This window comes from Anopheles stephensi, chromosome 2 (assembly GCF_013141755.1).
Source record: "Anopheles stephensi strain Indian chromosome 2, UCI_ANSTEP_V1.0, whole genome shotgun sequence".
Lineage (NCBI taxonomy): Eukaryota > Metazoa > Arthropoda > Insecta > Diptera > Culicidae > Anopheles > Anopheles stephensi.
The window spans coordinates 71,800,101-71,818,293 of NC_050202.1; the positions used below are offsets into that span (position 1 = coordinate 71,800,101).

At 44.2% G+C, this 18,193-nt stretch overlaps 2 protein-coding genes and 1 long non-coding RNA gene across 9 annotated transcripts; 2 read left to right on the forward strand and 1 right to left on the reverse strand.

Moving 5' to 3' along the window:
- The first annotated feature begins 751 nt into the window (after positions 1-751).
- LOC118504678 (phosphopantothenate--cysteine ligase-like) lies at positions 752-7,239 on the forward strand. 2 transcript variants are annotated; one of them, XM_036039485.1, is made up of 4 exons: positions 802-1,382; positions 1,650-1,816; positions 5,540-5,768; positions 6,146-7,239. In XM_036039485.1, exons 2-4 carry the CDS (start codon positions 1,682-1,684, stop codon positions 6,736-6,738), a joined length of 957 nt encoding a protein of 318 aa, XP_035895378.1. In that variant the 5' UTR covers positions 802-1,382; positions 1,650-1,681; the 3' UTR covers positions 6,739-7,239. The 2 variants fall into 2 exon arrangements, with proteins under 2 accessions (XP_035895377.1, XP_035895378.1); XM_036039484.1 differs by having other exon boundaries at positions 752-1,816.
- A 684-nt stretch (positions 7,240-7,923) lies between these two features.
- On the forward strand, positions 7,924-9,584 carry LOC118504679. 3 transcript variants are annotated; one of them, XR_004905334.1, is made up of 4 exons: positions 7,924-8,130; positions 8,204-8,377; positions 8,488-9,416; positions 9,488-9,584. It is a non-coding gene; the product is annotated as an uncharacterized LOC118504679 (long non-coding RNA). The 3 variants fall into 3 exon arrangements; XR_004905335.1 differs by having other exon boundaries at positions 7,926-8,377; positions 8,488-8,709; positions 8,782-9,416; XR_004905333.1 differs by having other exon boundaries at positions 7,926-8,377.
- Positions 9,585-10,140: 556 nt separating this feature from the next.
- LOC118504675 lies at positions 10,141-14,479 on the reverse strand. 4 transcript variants are annotated; one of them, XM_036039471.1, is made up of 5 exons: positions 11,898-14,479; positions 11,464-11,633; positions 11,309-11,352; positions 10,304-11,082; positions 10,141-10,232 (listed from the first exon to the last, which is right to left on the reverse strand). In XM_036039471.1, exon 1 carries the CDS (start codon positions 13,930-13,932, stop codon positions 11,905-11,907), a length of 2,028 nt encoding a protein of 675 aa, XP_035895364.1. In that variant the 5' UTR covers positions 13,933-14,479; the 3' UTR covers positions 10,141-10,232; positions 10,304-11,082; positions 11,309-11,352; positions 11,464-11,633; positions 11,898-11,904. The 4 variants fall into 4 exon arrangements, with proteins under 4 accessions (XP_035895364.1, XP_035895362.1, XP_035895361.1 ...); XM_036039469.1 differs by having other exon boundaries at positions 11,288-11,352; XM_036039468.1 differs by having other exon boundaries at positions 10,304-11,352; positions 11,905-14,479.
- Between the last annotated feature and the right edge of the window lie 3,714 nt (positions 14,480-18,193).

Here is an 18,193-nt window from a genome sequence, read left to right on the forward strand (position 1 = left end):
GCTTTGCGCGAAATGGGTCGTTGCCTGAGTTTGTTCTCCTTATTGTCGTCTATCATCCGCGTTGGGTAGTTGACTTTTTCCTTATGCTGTTGCTGTTGCACCGCACCACCCACTCTGCGCGCGAGGTTGAAGTAGTTTGTAGGTTCGTTTATGTTCGTTTAATTTCTCCATTTGTATGTACATTTTCCTTGCTACGAAATAAAAAACAAAAATCATGTAAAAGGAGCAAGCAAAACCACCGGTGGTTAAGTATTTTAAATTACGAGCTTCCATCAGAAGTTCCGCGTCAGCGCTTCGAAAAGTGGGGACTTACAATACACGCTCTAATAAGTCACTTTGTGGCTCATTGCTACAAACAAGGAGAAACCCTGTGAATAATGTATTATTGGTGGTGTTAGTTTGAGCGAGAAGGCAGTTTTTTGGGACATTTTATCATAAAATTCGCAATCAATCAGTTCATTATCTTCAAACGCTCGATCAATGGCGAAAGTTTCGAGGAAGAATCAAGATCCACACGACATCAAAGATCATTATCATGTACGGCAATAAACTACTGTGAGAAGAGTTACTCGTCTTAAGAAGAAACGTAAGCTAAAAGCTGGCTACAGAATTAATACTTCATCGATGACGAGATGTTGTGCGCTTTGATTTTCTTTGTCGATTTTATTTCAAATATTTCTTTCTAAACGGTCATTTTGAAATTGTGCTGAATTGGAGCACAATGAAATGGTTCGGTTGTCAAAATTGAGCTTGTTTTGACAGTTGGCGGCATTTTGGATCACGTTGTGCAGCTGTGGTCATATCGAATGCAGTAGATGCATATCTCTTTGCTCAATGTTATTTAATTGTGAGCGAAAAGTCCGGAAACTGCAGCTAATTAGCTTTATGGTGTTAAAACATTACACAATTCGTTCATAAACAGCAAAAACACACACACACTTTAAACATGTGTTTGTGTTCGTATGATTGACACATACGGCGGCTGTCAAAAATATTCTTCCGCGATGCGCTACACCACGGCCTCATGTAATGTATACGGCAATATCGTAAGTGCAGTGTAAAAAATGTAATAGCACCGGACGGAAGAAGGACCGTGCACGCTGTGGAAACTGTGGATTATTGTGAGAATTGTGAAATGTTTCGGTTGTTGTGTGGTGAGCATTGCTAGCATACACGGTTACCGTCGATAACGCTACGCCCGGCTGCAGCTGTACCTTGAGGGATGGTGTGTGTGCGCCCAACCAGTCAGTCAGCATAACATCACTCACCTGCTGGACACATAATTGATTGCAAACGGTGCGTGAGTTGCAGCGGAGTGCATAAAAGCTAGTACTTGGAAGCACTTAATAGTTGGGCTGCTAATCCGGCGATATTGTCCCATGGTACGATACCCAGTGACCTAGAGCGATTCAGGCACTCCCCCGTTGGGAGACGTGTGTTGGAAAAGGAAATGGTTTGCACAGAGAAGGTGCAAAGTACAAACGGGGATGTGCAAAGGCGTAAACAGTAGTTAACATAACTCGCACGGCAAATAGTATCAAACGTGGGGAAAGAGGCCTGCCCAGCACCTATCCATATTGTGATTCCTGCTCTATCGGACGCGCGACAGTAATCTGCCGACACCTGCTGTACCCTTTCTTCTACGCTAGTGCAACAGCAACAAAACCAAATCACCTGGCACATGACCATGACGTCGCACTGGGAGGATTTTTATGCTACACATCTGCCGCCGAACTGCTTCGAGGACAATCGATCCCTGCTGAAGGAATTCTGCGACCGACACTACAAACTCAAGAGCCACATCGTGCTGGTTACGGTAATTATCAATGCGCTTTAAATGTTCTTTCGCCCTTTGCTTTGTAGAACACAAAGCTAAGCTATGGCGGTGTGTTATGCATTGTGGAATAAGGTAGCAATGGCTTAATTGTTCTTGCATAAGGAATGAGGGGCCACCAAACAATGATGGATTGATGGAGATACTGTCAGTCCATTACACAGTAACACGCAGAAATTATGAATCTAATAAGAAAACGAGACCTTTTTAATAGTAACATTCTCATCTGTACACGAATAAGTAAAAGAATCGAATTACCTACATATAGCATGTAGCATACTAATCGTGTTTCCATAATCATGGCGATGGGAGCCAATCTGCATAAAAAATCAGTAACTGAATTATATCAAGAGTCCTCCTTGGCTACATTCATTTTTCGATTGCTCACATCAACAGGTGGTGGTGTCGGTGGTGAAATAACCATCACGCTGTTGTTCTGACTTTGATGGCATGCAGCAGTATGATGATTGTCAGGAAGCAGAAGGCAAATTTGAATATTAATATACACAGCGCAGCAAACGAAAATCGAAAATCCCCTTGAAATCGAACAATTGTTGGGGACATTCAGGATGTCCATCTAAGCCTAGGTAAGGCTGGACTATAAAGTCATTTCCTTCACAGCCATTATTTTTTACACCGAAGAATGTTATATATGTATAATCTATATATTTGGGATCACAAAGGCCGGAAAATGTCTTCTTCAATCTTCAAGACTAAATGGAAAGTCATGTTTTAACGCCTCCAATCAAAGGTCAAACGAATCTGAAGGATAATTCGGCAAAAATGAGGACCTATTGGCTGTATCATGTAGTCTTATGGACATAAATCCGTAGTGAGGACTGACTATTCAACTATGTGGTATCAGTAAGTCTAGTAATCCTCCAGATCCTCTAGCAGGCATGACCTAAGAGGTCGTTGGGCCAATAAGAGAGATAGAGACCCTGTCCACGAATTAGATCTTTGGTTTCCGTGTCCAGAACTGCACCAGTTAATGTGGAACTTTAATGAATACACAAGGATCGCGTTTTCCTTGCAAACTTCCAAATCTTTAGATTTATAGCGTTCCAATCCTTTTCCAGTCAACTCCCGGGTCTGGCTGATCTTTTTCGTGGCACTGTTCCGATTTTCCAAGCGAGAAGCCTTCCCACCACAGTGCTCGATTTATTAGATTTTCGTGTTTCTTCCATTTTTGGTAGGCGGTTCCGTGTTATGCATAAAACATAAAGTTAGCTTCCCTGTCGAGCACTTCACTTTCATTGCGGCACATTAAGGGCAGTCCCTTTCTGTCCGTGGCGCCGTTGGCCGTTGGCACTAAACAACTCGAGACTCGAAAAGCGAACGAAAAGGACAGGTGTAGCTCGGGACAGGTGGTGTGCGGCTGAAGAAAATTATACCTTCTGCTCTGCTGCTTGGCAGCTCATTGGTAAGGATTTCTGTCAATACATCAGGCCAAAGGAACCGCATTCGACCGGAGGATGAACGAGTAATGTTATCGAACTATTGCGCAAGGAAAATGGTTTGCACCTTTGTACAGGCGATACAGTTTACTTAACTGTGTCGGGTAAGAAAATTGGGCAGTTGTGGTGGAAATTTCCAAAAAGAAAATCTGTGGAAAATCTTCCCCTACCTTCGTAGTAACATCTTAGTAGAAACTTAATTTGACTTCCAAATGAAGCATTAAGCCATTCTGCTTCTTCGCTCGAGAAACACACTAGTAACTAGCAAAGGGAGGGAAAACTTTTGCATCAGTTGGACAGTTTGTGTGTGTGTGTGGCGCGTAAGTTTTCCTGGTGGTGTGGCTTGTGTCCGGCACGTTGCAATGCTTTTACTGCAATCCGGTTTCCTGTCGATACGTTTGCCACCTCTCGCTCGAGTCCTGTCGATTCAGTTGGCAAGTTAGCGGACAGGTGTCTTCGGTTAGACAGATGGCTGGTTTGGTTAGCTGCGGTAGATGGATGGACTGTTGAACTTGAATTCTTTCCTATTTTCTTATCGATTTGTTTTTCGACGTTCTGACTATTTTTTTAGTTAGTTCGTTACTTTTAGTGAACGTTAGGGCGTAATACAGGGTTTTGAGAATGTGTTTGAATCATTTACCGGAATATTTCAACTTTTCACTGTTACAACAACAATTATCCAATAAACTTGCTTGTTTTTAAGAAAAATAGTTGAGTTTAAATTATCAAATCAAAACAAAAAAGCCAACTTTTTAACACTCAAACAAACAAATTCATTTAACAATTCTAATAGCACTTAAATCATTCATATGAAGTGGTCTTTGGACGTAATGATTTGCAGCGAGCGCTTTCGTATCCTTGGTCAAACAAAAAAAATCTTCTCAAACAATAAGTTCTAGTGTTGCCAACATCGTCAGCATCGAAAATGTTCATAAGTTTTCGATGGGGTCTGAGATCTGGACTTAAGTTGGGGGGTCTTCCAGACATTTAGAAACGCTGAAAGGTGTTTCTTCCTCTATTTGTCGACTGTATTATTTTATTTTATTTTTTTAATTCGTTTAGGACGGCCTGGTCGTATGGCTAATTTTTTTTTCGTATATTTACATACATTTTCATACGCAAATCGATTATTAGTAAAATGATTTCTCAATAGCTTACGCTTGATCGGAATGATACAGTGCGTAAATGAACAATAAGGCCTCTAGTTTTTTTTAGATAACTATAAAAGTTTAAAACATAGGCAAATATGATCTGCTGCAAAATTGTAGAGAACTTATTTTTTCATAGGGTTAAAAATTGCTTGGGGCGCCGGCCGGGGTTCAAATCCCATACAGACGTAAAACTGACTACTTTACTGCGGGTAAAATTAAGTCACAGAAAGCCAGAAATGGCAGGCCCAAGACCTCTTGAGGTTGTAGTGCCAAGGAAGAAGAAGAAGAAGAAGAAGAAAATTGCTTCATGTAACCTAACTACAAAGCCTCTTACGAAAATCAATCGTTTATCATGAAAATCACCATTTGAAAATTCAGTAAAAACTACAGGTAGTTCTAAAGTTCCTAAATAACGTAAAAATGATTTTTGATAAATGTTTAATTAGCCCTTATTATGCTATTTTTAGAGTTATTATGCCAAATTTCTTAAATTTGGTTTTAGTTTTAGTTTTTTTTCATGCGCTTCTGGTGGTGTCATTTTTTTAAATATGAAGCCTTTCAATATATGTATATACATCTCTGGTGCAGTGTCTCTAACATATGCAGGAGCTAAATAAATGTAACGAAAAATAGTCTTTTTTGGAGATAAAAATTGCTTTCAGTGCGTCGTGAATTTCAAAAATCAAAGATTAAAAAATATACGAAAGTTTGAACACAATCCATTACATATAGGAATACCGAAAATATTTCACTTTTAAATCTTTTCCTTTCATATTACTTTCTTTGCTCTATTTTCTGTAGTTTAAAAGAAGAAACATTTCGCTTAATTTTAATAGATTCATTATTCCTTCTTCTAACCGGGGTAACCCAGAAATGGCAGGCATTTCCTGAGAGGTCGTTAGGTCAAAGAAGAATAATAATAATCTTTCATTGAATTGTTCTTAAATACGTTTCATTGCGATTAATGTGGTTGGACCTTTAAAACATATATAAAACATTAAAGTATTTTGAAACCCCTGTCATTATAATTTTCCTTTCTGTTTTCTTTTCTACTTTATTCCGCCTATTCCGTGGTATCCTCCTGTGTGCTGCTACAGTCCGGCGGTACGACTGTTCCATTGGAGCACAATACGGTGCGCTTCGTGGATAACTTCAGTGCCGGCAATCGTGGATCCGCCTCGGCCGAGTACTTTCTGGAACATGGGTATGCCGTTATCTTTATGCATCGAACCAAATCACTGGAGCCATTTTCGCGCCACTTCACCGGCCAGCAGCTGCTCGATATGCTGGAATTGCACGAGGAAGGAATGAGCACCACAATCACCGGTAAGTTTGATTTCCCGTTTGTCTCGGTAGGAAAATGCACTTCTAGCAAGTGAGTATTTCTCAACGTTTATTAGGTACAAACTAATGGCAGATGCTAAAGGAATGTGCGAGAGAGGGTTTTGCATTTAAAGTTTATCGTACAGTACATGGAATAAGGGGAAAAAAGTCTTGTTGAGTTTGTCTACTCGATGTCCTTACTCTTTTAACATCCTTTCTTGCGTATTTTCCGCACAAAGAAGCAGCCTCGTTAATGAAGCTTTCCTTCATTGCTATTTCTGCACATCCGACCATCCGATCGGTAATGCTGCCTGAAATACTCAATATTCATACTACTTATGGACTTTCCAAACCCACCGCCCCCATTACATTATTTACAGTGAAACCGGACTCGGTCGATGTGCTGGCGCCGGTACTGGACAAGTACAAGAATGCCCAAGAAACGCACCGGATGCTGTACATCACCTTCACCAGCGTGGTCGACTACATGTGGCTGCTGCGGGCGGCCTGCGAATCGTTGGCACCGTTCGAGCGGAACGCGGTACTGTTTCTGGCCGCGGCCGTTTCCGACTTTTACGTGCCGCAGGACGAAATGCCCACGCACAAGATACAGTCCGGTCACGGTGCGCCGACGATATCGCTCCAGCTGGTGCCGAAGATGCTGGCCCCGCTCGCCAGCCTCTGGGTGCCGCACGCGTACGTCGTGTCGTTCAAGCTGGAAACGGACGAAGCGCTGCTGATTGCCAAGTCGCGCGAAAGTCTGAACAAGTACAAGCACAAGCTGGTGATCGCCAACATACTGCAGACGCGCAAGAACCGTGTCGTGTTCGTGACGCCCAGCACCAACTATGAGATCGTGCTGACGAAGGATCAGGCCCTGTCCGGGCTGGAGATCGAGGAACCGATCGTGGCGGATGTGGTCCGCCGGCATCAGGACTACATCCGGGAGGCAGAGCAGCCGGCCCACCAATGACCCACCCGTTCGACCCGGCCCTCGCCCAACAGCAGTGGCGGTGGGCCCGGGACGCAGGTCGATTGTCACGTCACGTTACCGCATTTCTGCAAAGTGCTAAACCCGGGACGGAAGTATTAGCTGGGCGAACGGACACGCTGCTTGGTCGGTCGGACACGGTCGAAAAGTGTTAGATCCCGACAGCGTTATGGGGGATGGGAACGTGTTTCATATTCTCTCCTATGTTTGGTTCGCGTTTTCCTTCGCGTGGTTGATTTGTTCGGTATAGCGTGTTATAAGTTATTTTGTGGATAGTTTTATGAGTTCATTAGTAAACACATTCCAACGCAGAAGAATGCCGAAACAAGCAAAACACTTTTATTGAAAACACCTCCGAATGTTGCCCTAAATTGGACGAAATTGGGTGATCCTATCGCGCGATCTTATTTAACTGTTTTCATCACTAGTGGAAGGAAAAGTACGGTCAAATAAAACACCAGGATAGATGTTACTGTTTCTTAAGTTTTTGTCTTACTAAAGGTAACTCTTAACAAAAATAGCACCTTCCTCGTGTAGACGGCACCGGCAGTTCCTAAACTAATAGTCGAAAGTAGTGATGAGCAAATTGAGGCAGAAGTGAGTGAATGACTTAAATCTTAGCAATGAATTAGATGATTTAATGGTAAAAGACTCGAGAAGGCCCCCCCCTGACAAAATTTGTTAGGCGCTGTAGGATTTACGCCTAAAGGTATGCAATCCGCAGTACACGTTGCGAGAGCTTCACAGTGAGCTTTCAGTGTGCTTTCAGTGTGGTCAAAATTGATTGAAGAAAGTCGAATAAAATATTGTTATTATATGATTAAAATCCCCTCTTCGCTAACCCTACCATTCATTTTGGGTTACAGGGGCTTCGTACTAGTTTTCAGTCGCACTAGGGGTGAACAATCGGGCCTAAAACATGCAAGGCGTTCTCGGACGGTAACGGAACAGTAATTCGATGAATACTTGTTACCTTGCATTGATATTCAGCAAAAGAGGAAGCATAAGAATATCGTAATCTCAAATCACTTGTTACAATGTATTTTATCAAGTTCTACTCGCTGTCTATTAACAGAATTAAGGAACAATGCACAATGTTTACATCAAATGGGTTTTGACCATACAGAAATTCCACTGTACAACAAAAATGACAGCCCGGCAAACAATTCGGGTCAGTTTGTAGGTGAGGGGTATGTAGAAATCGTGCGAAAATGGGTGAAACTCGTGGGGGGCAATCTCGCTCGGGCGAACTAGCTGTTTTGCTCGTTGCAGCGCATGCGCTGTGCTGTCTTTGAATGTGTGCGTGCGTCAAAAGCGAGCAAAACGCCGCTGTGTCAAAAAATGTGTAAACAAACTCAGTTGGAGTTCAGAAAAGTAAACATGCGCAATCCGCTTGGTTATGTGCAAAAATTCGTGAAATAATCTAAATATTCTTTATTTTGAACAGATCTTACTTATAACCGATATGTGCAGTGCCGTGGAATAACAAAAATTGCTTCAAAAAAGCTTTGTGTGTGGCTGATACTCTAGCATCTTTCCATGTGTGTAAACAACGCCGAGAGTATTACTGTTTTGTGATCATCATATTTCATTCGGATTGCACATTACCGGGCAGAAAAAGGTAACGTATTGTTTTCCATACTACTGTGTTCATAGCAACGCATGCTGTTATTTCATATGCGCTAATATTACACCTTGTTTAACCTACTTTTTTCCTACCTCCACCCATAGCTTCAAGCAACCAATTTTGTACAGCATCCGCACGCTGTATGAAGGTGTAAAACAAATTTTCATCTGTAAGATGCTCTTCAAACCTGTCCAGTGACTCTTCGTTGCTTATATATTGCATCGGGATGGTTTGAGCATTGCGTCGCACGCCTTTCATCGGGTGTATTGTGGCCACTACCGCAGCCGTTTGGGCAGTTCGGGCATCCAGTTTTAATAATGAACATTGTGAACAAAAATCGTGCCCAGGACAAGTTCTTTTTGCTTGAATTAACTTTGTGTTCTTATTTACATTAATAGATACGGTGGACGGATGAATGCTGCTTGCTGACGACTGCTCTTCGTGAAATGTTGATCCCGGTGATGAAACACACGGTTCCGGTGTCATGCTTGGTGACGGCTGACGGGATCCTTGATGCACGACAGTCGTTTTTGTTGGTCGCGCAACGTCATGCGCGCATGAACCAGCAGCTGAAGCAACAGACGATTTCGGCGTCGCACTTGTAGTCGGCTGCGATCCTTGCATTTGTTCGTCAAACGATCCTAACGATCACGATCCAACGATCGGAACTAGCAGGCACAAGAATCATCCCACGTATCGCTTTCGTTGAGGGCTGCGTTCCTCGCTTTTGTTCCATCGATCCTGCCGGACGCGTAGCGATATCCACGGAACCAGCAGTGAGAGCAGTAGAAGATTCCGACGTCGCAGATGATCCTGCCGGTCGCGTAGCGATATCCATGGAACCAGCACCGGGGGCAAGAGACGGTTCCGGCGTCGGTCTTGATGACGTTCGCGGTCCAAAAACACGGACGATCGCGCCTGTGGAGCATAATACAGCCCAAGGCAGTTGTTGCAGTGCAAAAAGGCGCCCTTTCTTTGGTGGTTCCGACATTACATTTTGGCTGAAATAATCAATCGTTTTATTATTATTTATGTAAGTATGATAATAATTTGATTCATTGTCATGCACTTAATCTTACTTACTTTTATTTATTTATTTTTCAGGTGAAACTGCTGAGTTGTATTTGAATGCTGCTTTGCGGTTTGAAATCTCGATGTTTATGTTTTCAGCTGTGAATTTCAATAAAGGGTAACAATCACACGCACAATGCCACATTCATGCTAGATGACACGCACACACTGAAAGAAATCGCGACGAAACAGCCAAGGGGCGAAATGGAAGAAATGGGCGAAAAGCTGTCGAAATTTGAAAATCGTCATAAAACGCGTCTAAGTGATGGCTTTTATGACGGATTTTTGCTTCGGGATTTTTCCCCCATTTCGCTCGATTTCTACATACCCCTGGCCCTCAATCGTGCTAGCCGGGAGGCCACAGTGCTGCACACAAAAGATTCTAGGGGGGGCCTTCTCGAGTCTTTTACCGGATTGGCCTTTAGCCGCCGTTCAACTCCCAACAAACGCCGATCTGCTATATCCCTTCCCGGCTAGCACGATTGAGGGCCAGGGGTATGTAGAAATCGAGCGAAATGGGGGAAAAATCCCGAAGCAAAAATCCGTCATAAAAGCCATCACTTAGACGCGTTTTATGACGATTTTCAAATTTCGACAGCTTTTCGCCCATTTCTTCCATTTCGCCCCTTGGCTGTTTCGTCGCGATTTCTTTCTGTGTGTGCGTGTCATCTAGCATGAATGTGGCATTGTGCGTGTGATTGTTACCCTTTATTCAAAGTCACAGCTGAAAACATAAACACTCAGCGTGCAGCATTCAAATTCAACTCAGCAGTTTCACCTGGAAAATAAATAAATAAAAGTAAGTAAGATTAAGTGCATGACAATGAATCAAATTATTATCATACTTACATAAAAAATAATAAAACGATTGATTATTTCAGCCAAAATATAATGTCGGAACCACCAAAGAAAGGGCGCCTTTTTGCACTGCAACAACTGCCTTCGGCTGTGTTATGCTCCACAGGAGCGATCGTCCGTGTTTTTGGACCGCGAACGTCATCAAGACCGACGCCGGAACCGTCTCTTGCCCCCGATGCTGGTTCCATGGATATCGCTACGCAGGCAGGATCGGTGGAACAAAAGCGAGGATCGGCATTTGTTCCCGCTGCAGGTTCCATGCGTGTCATTCCGCGGCCGGCAGGATCGTCTGCGACGTCGGAATCTTCTACTGCTCTCACTGCTGGTTCCGTGGATATCGCTACGCGTCCGGCAGGATCGATGGAACAAAAGCGAGGATCGCAGCCCTCAACGAAAGCGATACTTGTGCCTGCTAGTTCCGTGCGTGTTGCTCCACTAGCGACAATGTCGTTAAAGCGTTCGCATGGATCGCAGCTGACCACAAGTGCGTGCGGCTGGATCCGTGGATGGCATTCCGTGATCGTTAGGATCGTTTGACGAACAAATGCAAGGATCGCAGCCAACTACAAGTGCGACGCCGAAATCGTCTGTTGCTTCAGCTGCTGGTTCATGCGCGCATGACTTTGCGCGACCGGCAAAAACGACTGTCGTGCATCAAGGTTCCCGTCAGCCGTCACCAAGCATGACACCGGAACCGTGTGTTTCATCACCGGGATCAACATTTCACGAAGAGCAGTCGTCAGCAAGCAGCATTCATCCGTCCACCGTATCTATTCATGTAAATAAGAACACAGAGTTAATTCAAGCAAAAAGAACTTGTCCTGGGCACGATTTTTGTTCACAATGTTCATTATTAAAACTGGATGTAGTGGCCACAATACACCCGATGAAAGGCGTGCGACGCAATGCTTAAACCATCCCGATGCAATATATAAGCAATGAAGAGTCACTGGACAGGTTTGAAGAGCATCTTACAGATGAAAATTTGTTTTACACCTTCATACAGCGTGCGGATGCTGTACAAAATTGGTTGCTTGAAGCTATGGGTGGAGGTAGGAAAAAAAATAGGTTAAACAAGGTGTAATATGAGCGCAAATGAAATAACAGTAGGCGTTGCTATGAACACAGTAGTATGGAAAACAATACGTTACCTTTTTCTGCCCGGTAATGTGCAATCCGAATCAAATATGATGATCACAAAACAGTAATACTCTTGGCGTTGTTTACACACATATTGGGAAGATGCTGGAGTATCAGCCACACACACAGCTTTTTTGAAGCAATTTTTGTTATTCCACGGCACTGCACATATCGGTAATAGCTTCGATGTGTTCAAAATAAAGAATATTTAGATTATTTCACGAATTTTTGCACATAACCAAGCGGATTGCGCATGTTTACTTTCTGAACTCCAACTGAGTTTGTTTACACATTTTTTGACACAGCGGCGTTTTGCTCGCTTTTGACGCACGCACACATTCAAAGACAGCACAGCGCATGCGCTGCAACGAGCAAAACAGCTAGTTCGCCCGAGCGAGATTGCCCCCCCACGAGTTTCACCCATTTTCGCACGATTTCTACATACCCCTCACCTACAAACTGACCCGAATTGTTTGCCGGGTTGACAAACCCAGGACTTTCTCCGGTTTGGCATTTCGCGGCAACGACACGACATAGCGACCTTGAGCATTTCGCGTAGTCGTGGAAGCATAATACTTCTCACACAGGTCTTCTTCCAAAGACAACGCAGGGCCTTCTAAAATGCTCTCAGCCTCCCAGAACCGTTGTAGCGAAGCTGCAATGTCACCTTCATTGGTTGCCAGGTGACACAACCGCAAATTGGGCCCAGAACAACGGGAAGTATTCCCAGAGATCGCCCATCCAAACGGTGTCTCCAACAACCATGGTTTTCCTTCGCCCAGTGACCGCTTCCTTCCAGTGTGTAGTTCCCAAAATGTATCACCGCCAATAACCACATCTACCTTTCCGGGGACGTGGAAAGTAGGATCAGCCAATTTTATATTCGGGAGGAACCACGACTCTACGTTTATCGGTGTGGTTGGAAGATCTGCCGACGGAGTCTTTAGTACAAGAAATTCCATTGTTGTAGAGAAGTCAGCCCCTTTCGATTGAACGGCCGCTGTAATGGAACCCTTGACGTGCTGCATCTGTTGCCCTATACCAGATATGGCAACGTCTACCTTTGACAACGGTGTTAGCAATCGCTGCGCCATGGTTTCGGAAACGAAATTGCACATCGATCCCGAATCGAGAAGTGCCCGCGCATCATACGTGTTGCCGTGATCATCCACGAGCTGGAGAAGGACCGTTTCCAGAAGAACCATTTCCTCATCGGATTGCGCAGCCATGGTCACCGCTGAATTCACATGTAGTAGTGAATGGTGTCGTGCCTTGCACGTAGTGCACCGGTACGACGAGCGGCAATCCCTCACTTGGTGATGACGATTCAGGCAATTCCAACACAGCCGTTCTCGTGTTGCGATTTCCCGCCGTTGGGGTACGTCCTTATTTGCGAATTCCGGACAAACCCGCAAATGGTGAGCCTCCGTGCAACCAAAAATGCACGGTGGTTGTGGTGGCTGTGGCGCTGACATATGCGGTATTGCTCTTCCTGCCGTCGCTGTGTTACCCACCAACCTTGGTCTATGTTCGAATATTTTTTTGCTACCGGCCACCATTCTCGTATTTAGTTCAGTATGGGAAAACTCACGCGTTGACTTAAGGATTCGGACACGACTATGAAGGAAATCTACTAACTCCTTGTACTTATCTTTCGTGTGCTGTGCTGAATGGTTTTCCCAAGCCAAGATGGTCGCCGTGTCCAGTTTCATCAGCAAGAGGTTGGCGAGCGGCGTATCCCAGTACTCAACGGGCTCGTCGAGTTTCTTCAGCCCGTTCACGTGCCGCGTGAATTCATCCACGAGCTGCGCCAATTCATCCACCCTTTCACGGCTCACTGTCGGTAGGTGATGAATCTTCCGGTAGTACTCGCGAACAAGCGTACGCGGGTTGTCGTATCGCTTCAGCAAGGCAGTCCACGTCACGTCGTAATTATCTGCTGTTAAGGTGGTATGCTCGAAGAGCAATCCAGCATCACCCTTTAACGACGACAGCAGATATTGCAGCTTCATGATGTTAGGAATGTCCGCGGAAGAATCAATCATAGCTACAAATCGGTCCCGGAAAGTAAGCCACTTGGTAGAATCACCATCAAACGTAGGTAATTCGATTTTCGGCAGACGCACATTCACAGCACTCGATCGTCCCGTAGTATTCATCGTTGAATTCGCGATCAACACCGAATCACTCACACCCGGGTTCGAGGGTTGCCTTCGTAGAAGGAAACCCTTCACGCGTCGGTAACGCGTGTCCATTTCGCAACGTTCCGCCACATACGTTTCCGCCCCATCCTCATCTAGCTCCGAAACTTTCGCGCTTGCCTGGAGAAAATCTTCGTAATACCTTTCCAGCTGGTCTAGACACACTGATACTTCACTCACTCTATCATCGGTATATTCACTGGTGAACTGTTCCACGGTTTTAATTAGCTCGGCAGCTTGGCGTTTTTTCAGTTGAAACGCTTTTAATTGTTTCGCCATTTTCTCTTTGAATTTTTGGCGCGTAGGATAATCTCACTGTAACTTGGATGCAACTTGTACGCAAAACCAAATTTCGAATGGCGCAAATTTGAAAACGCAATGGGTGTCGTTGCAGTTATGGGTGCCAAATTTGAAATGGCGTGGGTGGCGTCGGTTTTCTTACGCGTTCCGATCGAACTACACACTCGCTTTTCTGTTCCTTGTTCGTGACACGATGTAATCTTCACGAACACTTCACAAACGTCTCCTTTGCCCGTGATAGCGGGGCAACCAAAGGAAATGAAAAACACAACGGGTTTAAACGGAGAAATATCACACTTTGAATCACCACTGTACATAAACGGTACGTAGTTCCGTTTATTCCCAAATCTGTGAACACGTAGTGTCCTGCTGCAAGTTTCACTGCACGTAATGCTTCCTTTCACCGATCCGGTTCGAAGGACCAAATGTATAAATTACACCGGTCGTGAAGGGAGGAAACTTGTGATATTTGGGAATTTCTAAAACTGGAGCGGATAATTGAATATGTGTTATGCGTTTGGAAGTTGCTTTTGTAATGTTTATTCAACCGTCAGATTTGTACATAATTCAATTACTCTAGTTCACTTTTCTTACATTGGCGTCTGGTTTATACTCTCTGCTCGTAGTGTTGTCAAGTGTTGTTTATTTTTCATGCAATAACAATTCAAAATATTTTCATGCAAATTAATTAATTATACTAATTATCCAAATTCAACATTGGATGATTGGATTATATTCTTACCCGTGTTTCTCAGGAATTGGTCAACCTTAAATTCTTCTGAATTTTCAATGAGTAAATATTTCTACCGAATTAAGGGCTTTCTTGGCTGAAATGAGATGACAGGCTCATGAAATAAGCATAAGCTAAAATCGAATTGCTATCTTCAGTAGGAAACAGCTTCGAAAGTTCCCAACACCCTGACGTTTATTTGATTTCAGGTGAGATGGGAAAGATGATTTCTGGAAGCTAAACTTCCGTGACACACTTTTGCTGATTTAATACTTAAAATAGAGCTTTATCAAAATTTTCTAACGAAAATGGGAGTATCATTAAGTTATTAGGATCCCTCTAGAAGCTGCTTGTCGAGTCGATTACGTCTCTGACGTCGACCTATTCGCTTCAGCAATAATTCTAAATAAGTTGAGAAACTCTGTATAAGCTTGAATTCATATTTGTAATGTTTACGGTTCTTTATTCCCCTGATAAGTTTTGGAAACGATCCTGGTATATTAAACACATTTCTCTATCTAAAATTTCCGTGTCGTCCACCTAGTTGACGGTAAATGAGGTACAAATAGTTTCCCAACCAAAGCGGGAGCCTTCTTCTGCCCACGTGTTTCATTATCAATTATGATTTCTTTTTCTTCTTTGCCCCATTTCAGCTACCCAATCTAGAACGATATTCGTTTCAAGTATAAAAGCCGAGCGGGAGCAGCACAACAGTTCGTCGCCGCTTTGATCATGACTGGCAGATTCGCCGTCGCAATGGGAGGAAAGGTTGGAATTTAGCGCGAAAAATGAAGCCAACCTCGAGTCAATAAATTAAACCTACTTCACTCTCGGTACCTGAAAAGAGAAACCACACCGAGGGCCGAAAACCCCGAAGGGTGGTAGGTGGTAGCTCGCAGCCGAGCCTCAAGATGACTGTTAAGAAAGTGAGAGAAAGACAACGGTCAAAGCAAAAAACCCAGCAAAATCCCCACGGAAATCAAGCCAAACGTTTGATGACCACCACGAGCACACCACCGGGTTTTTGTCTGGCGGTTCGTGGCCTTTCCGAGGTCCGCTGCTTGCCGCTGATGATGAGCAGAATCATCATTCGCAAACACTTCTCGGGCCCGTCGGACAGTCGGGAGGCTGAATGGTGGCAAGTAATCATACACCCGCGGTCTTCCTTTTTCCTCCCATCTCATGCCTTGCCGTCCGTTGTGTGATTAGCTTCCTCGGTTTGGGGAAGGTTGTTATGGCCAGTTTTTTCGGTTTCGGAAAGAAAACTGCTTTCACCGTACCGTGGCCGGGTCGGGGCGCGTGGTAAACGAGAGACGTTCGCGGACAATAAGGAACCGTAAGAAGCTTTGCGGTTTGCCGGCGTAAGCAAAGCAAATCTTCGCTGAAGTGCGGTTTAATAATTAATCGTCGGGCAATCGGTTGGTCCATGGGGAGCGTTCTGTTTGGTGCAGTGTTTCTGCGTTTCTCGCCCCGGTTCCGCGCACACGACCTTCCACGGCTTGCAAAGAGGATTTTGCAGCTGAAGATGGGATGGCACACACACACAAGGAGAAAAACCCACTCACGCCCCGAAGCCCACGAGGGGCGTATTGCATCTTGAGATATTTATGTAGCCTACACCGAAAAACGGGGAAAAAACGTGGAAACTTCAACCGATGAGTCGGTGATGGTAAAAATAGTTCTTCCAAGAAAGAGTGCCCGTTTCGCCGACACGGGTTTGTACGGTGGTCTGTTTCATCGGAATGAAAGCTCTCTATCGGTCTATCGTGGGGAAAAATAAGTATTTTAAATTGTTAACGAAAAACTACCGATGAAATGGGCCAATCTGTCGCTCAAATCTAAAGGAAACATTACCAAAAGTCGCTTACCTCATCGCTAATCCTCTTTTCGATTTCATCTCCTCCGGCACAGATTCGTGTGATTTTGTGGCGAAATTGGATTTGATTCGCGTGCTCCACGGCTCGAGCGCGCGGACAGCAGAGCAGTTCTGGTAAGTGGTTTTAGATGGAAGCTTGAGTATTCATCAACCGGCTAGGGTTAAGATCGGTCGTGGTGATGATGAGCTGATAAATAGCGAGTACGCTGAACGATCGGCAACAGCCGATCCGGAAGTTATAACGGAATGATGATTTGCTTCTGCCTAATGAGCGCAGCGACTAGTGTTGCTGGGTGACACAGCCATGGCTTTTGAGTCCCCCCACTCCCAAAGAAGAAAAAAAAACGGCATTTGATTGTGATTTAATAAACGTTGGCGGGAATAATTTGCTAACAATTTGAAGCTGTTTTTCCTTCACTTAAATTGATTGACTGTGGAATGAAATTTTCTGTTGCTAAGCTAAGCTAAGGATGGTGACGCGTTGCCAGGGAGATGGCTGTTCGGAGCTTGCCTACATTTAGGCGGATAGCGTTTTAAATTGAGGTGAATATTTTAAAAGCTAGAATTACGCGGCAGTTAGCCAGCTGCTTTAGAAGAACATTTTACGAGTACAACAGCTAAACGCCACGTACTGTAAAGTGTAAATAAAAGTTTTATTTTGACAACCACCACGATGAAGTAACTTTACCATCAACGAGTAGAGTAACAGTTTCGCTCCTGCGGTAAGTTTGAGCCACGGTACTCCACTACTCCCTATGCTTCCTTTTGGCACGTGTAGCACCGGCCCGGTACAGGAGCTAATGCAAGATATCTATTACCTCGCTAGTTCACGTTCCCTGTGTTTGATCAGGAAACTCTTAATGAGGTTCGCTATAGACGACGGTTAATCGAAATTAGATACCCGATGTTCGCCAGCATGAACGGGCGCCATCCATCCATCCGAAACTGGGCGCTGGAAATGGGCGAGCTGGATGAACAATGGCCGCCAGCGTTGGATCAAGAAGCTATTATTCATCAACAAATTCTGGACCATGGTGTGTACGTTGTTGTGTTGCTGACGGGTTCGATTTAGTTGCCTGCTGCGCGATAGTTTTCGACCGGCGTGCGCTGGCGACAATCATTAAAACTTTTCGCTCAAGGTACGCTGGTAAAATGAGATGGGATGCTGTGAGATATTTTACGTAAATGATACAAGTTATTGATGAACTTACAGTGAGGCATACAGCTTTAAAAGTCAGACAGAAAGCAAAAGACAAGTCAGAGTCAGATTTTATTTCATGGTCATCACTTCTCTCTGAGCAAGACAAATCTTTCCATCCGTCCCGTTTAATGTGCCATACGTTCGATGTTCGTAGGTTAGGTAGCCATGGATCTGTTCTGTTTTTTTTTTTGTTGCGAGTGATATGAAAAAGTCACGAGAAAACTTTTAATTGCCTAACGACCTCTTCAAAATCCAATTAAAGTGTGTAACGTGAAAAACGAGATGACATGTCCGAGATGTGGGAAGCACGGAACAGACCCCGCCGGTCCCGAAAAAGGTAACGGTGGTAGGAAGCTGATGTATGATATTCTATACCGTACCGTACCGTAAGGCGCAAATCCTTTCCGCAAACCGGATTAAGGCTACGCAGACC

Bases quoted from the DNA above. Each gene is read 5' to 3' on its own strand.
- LOC118504678 (XM_036039484.1), top strand. From the start codon at position 1,682: ATGACCATGACGTCGCACTGGGAGGATTTTTATGCTACACATCTGCCG. The intron at 1,817-5,539 runs GTAATTATCAAT...GTGCTGCTACAG, and splicing joins GCCACATCGTGCTGGTTACG to TCCGGCGGTACGACTGTTCC. The intron at 5,769-6,145 runs GTAAGTTTGATT...CATTATTTACAG, and splicing joins AATGAGCACCACAATCACCG to TGAAACCGGACTCGGTCGAT.
- LOC118504675 (XM_036039468.1), bottom strand. From the start codon at position 13,932: ATGGCGAAACAATTAAAAGCGTTTCAACTGAAAAAACGCCAAGCTGCC.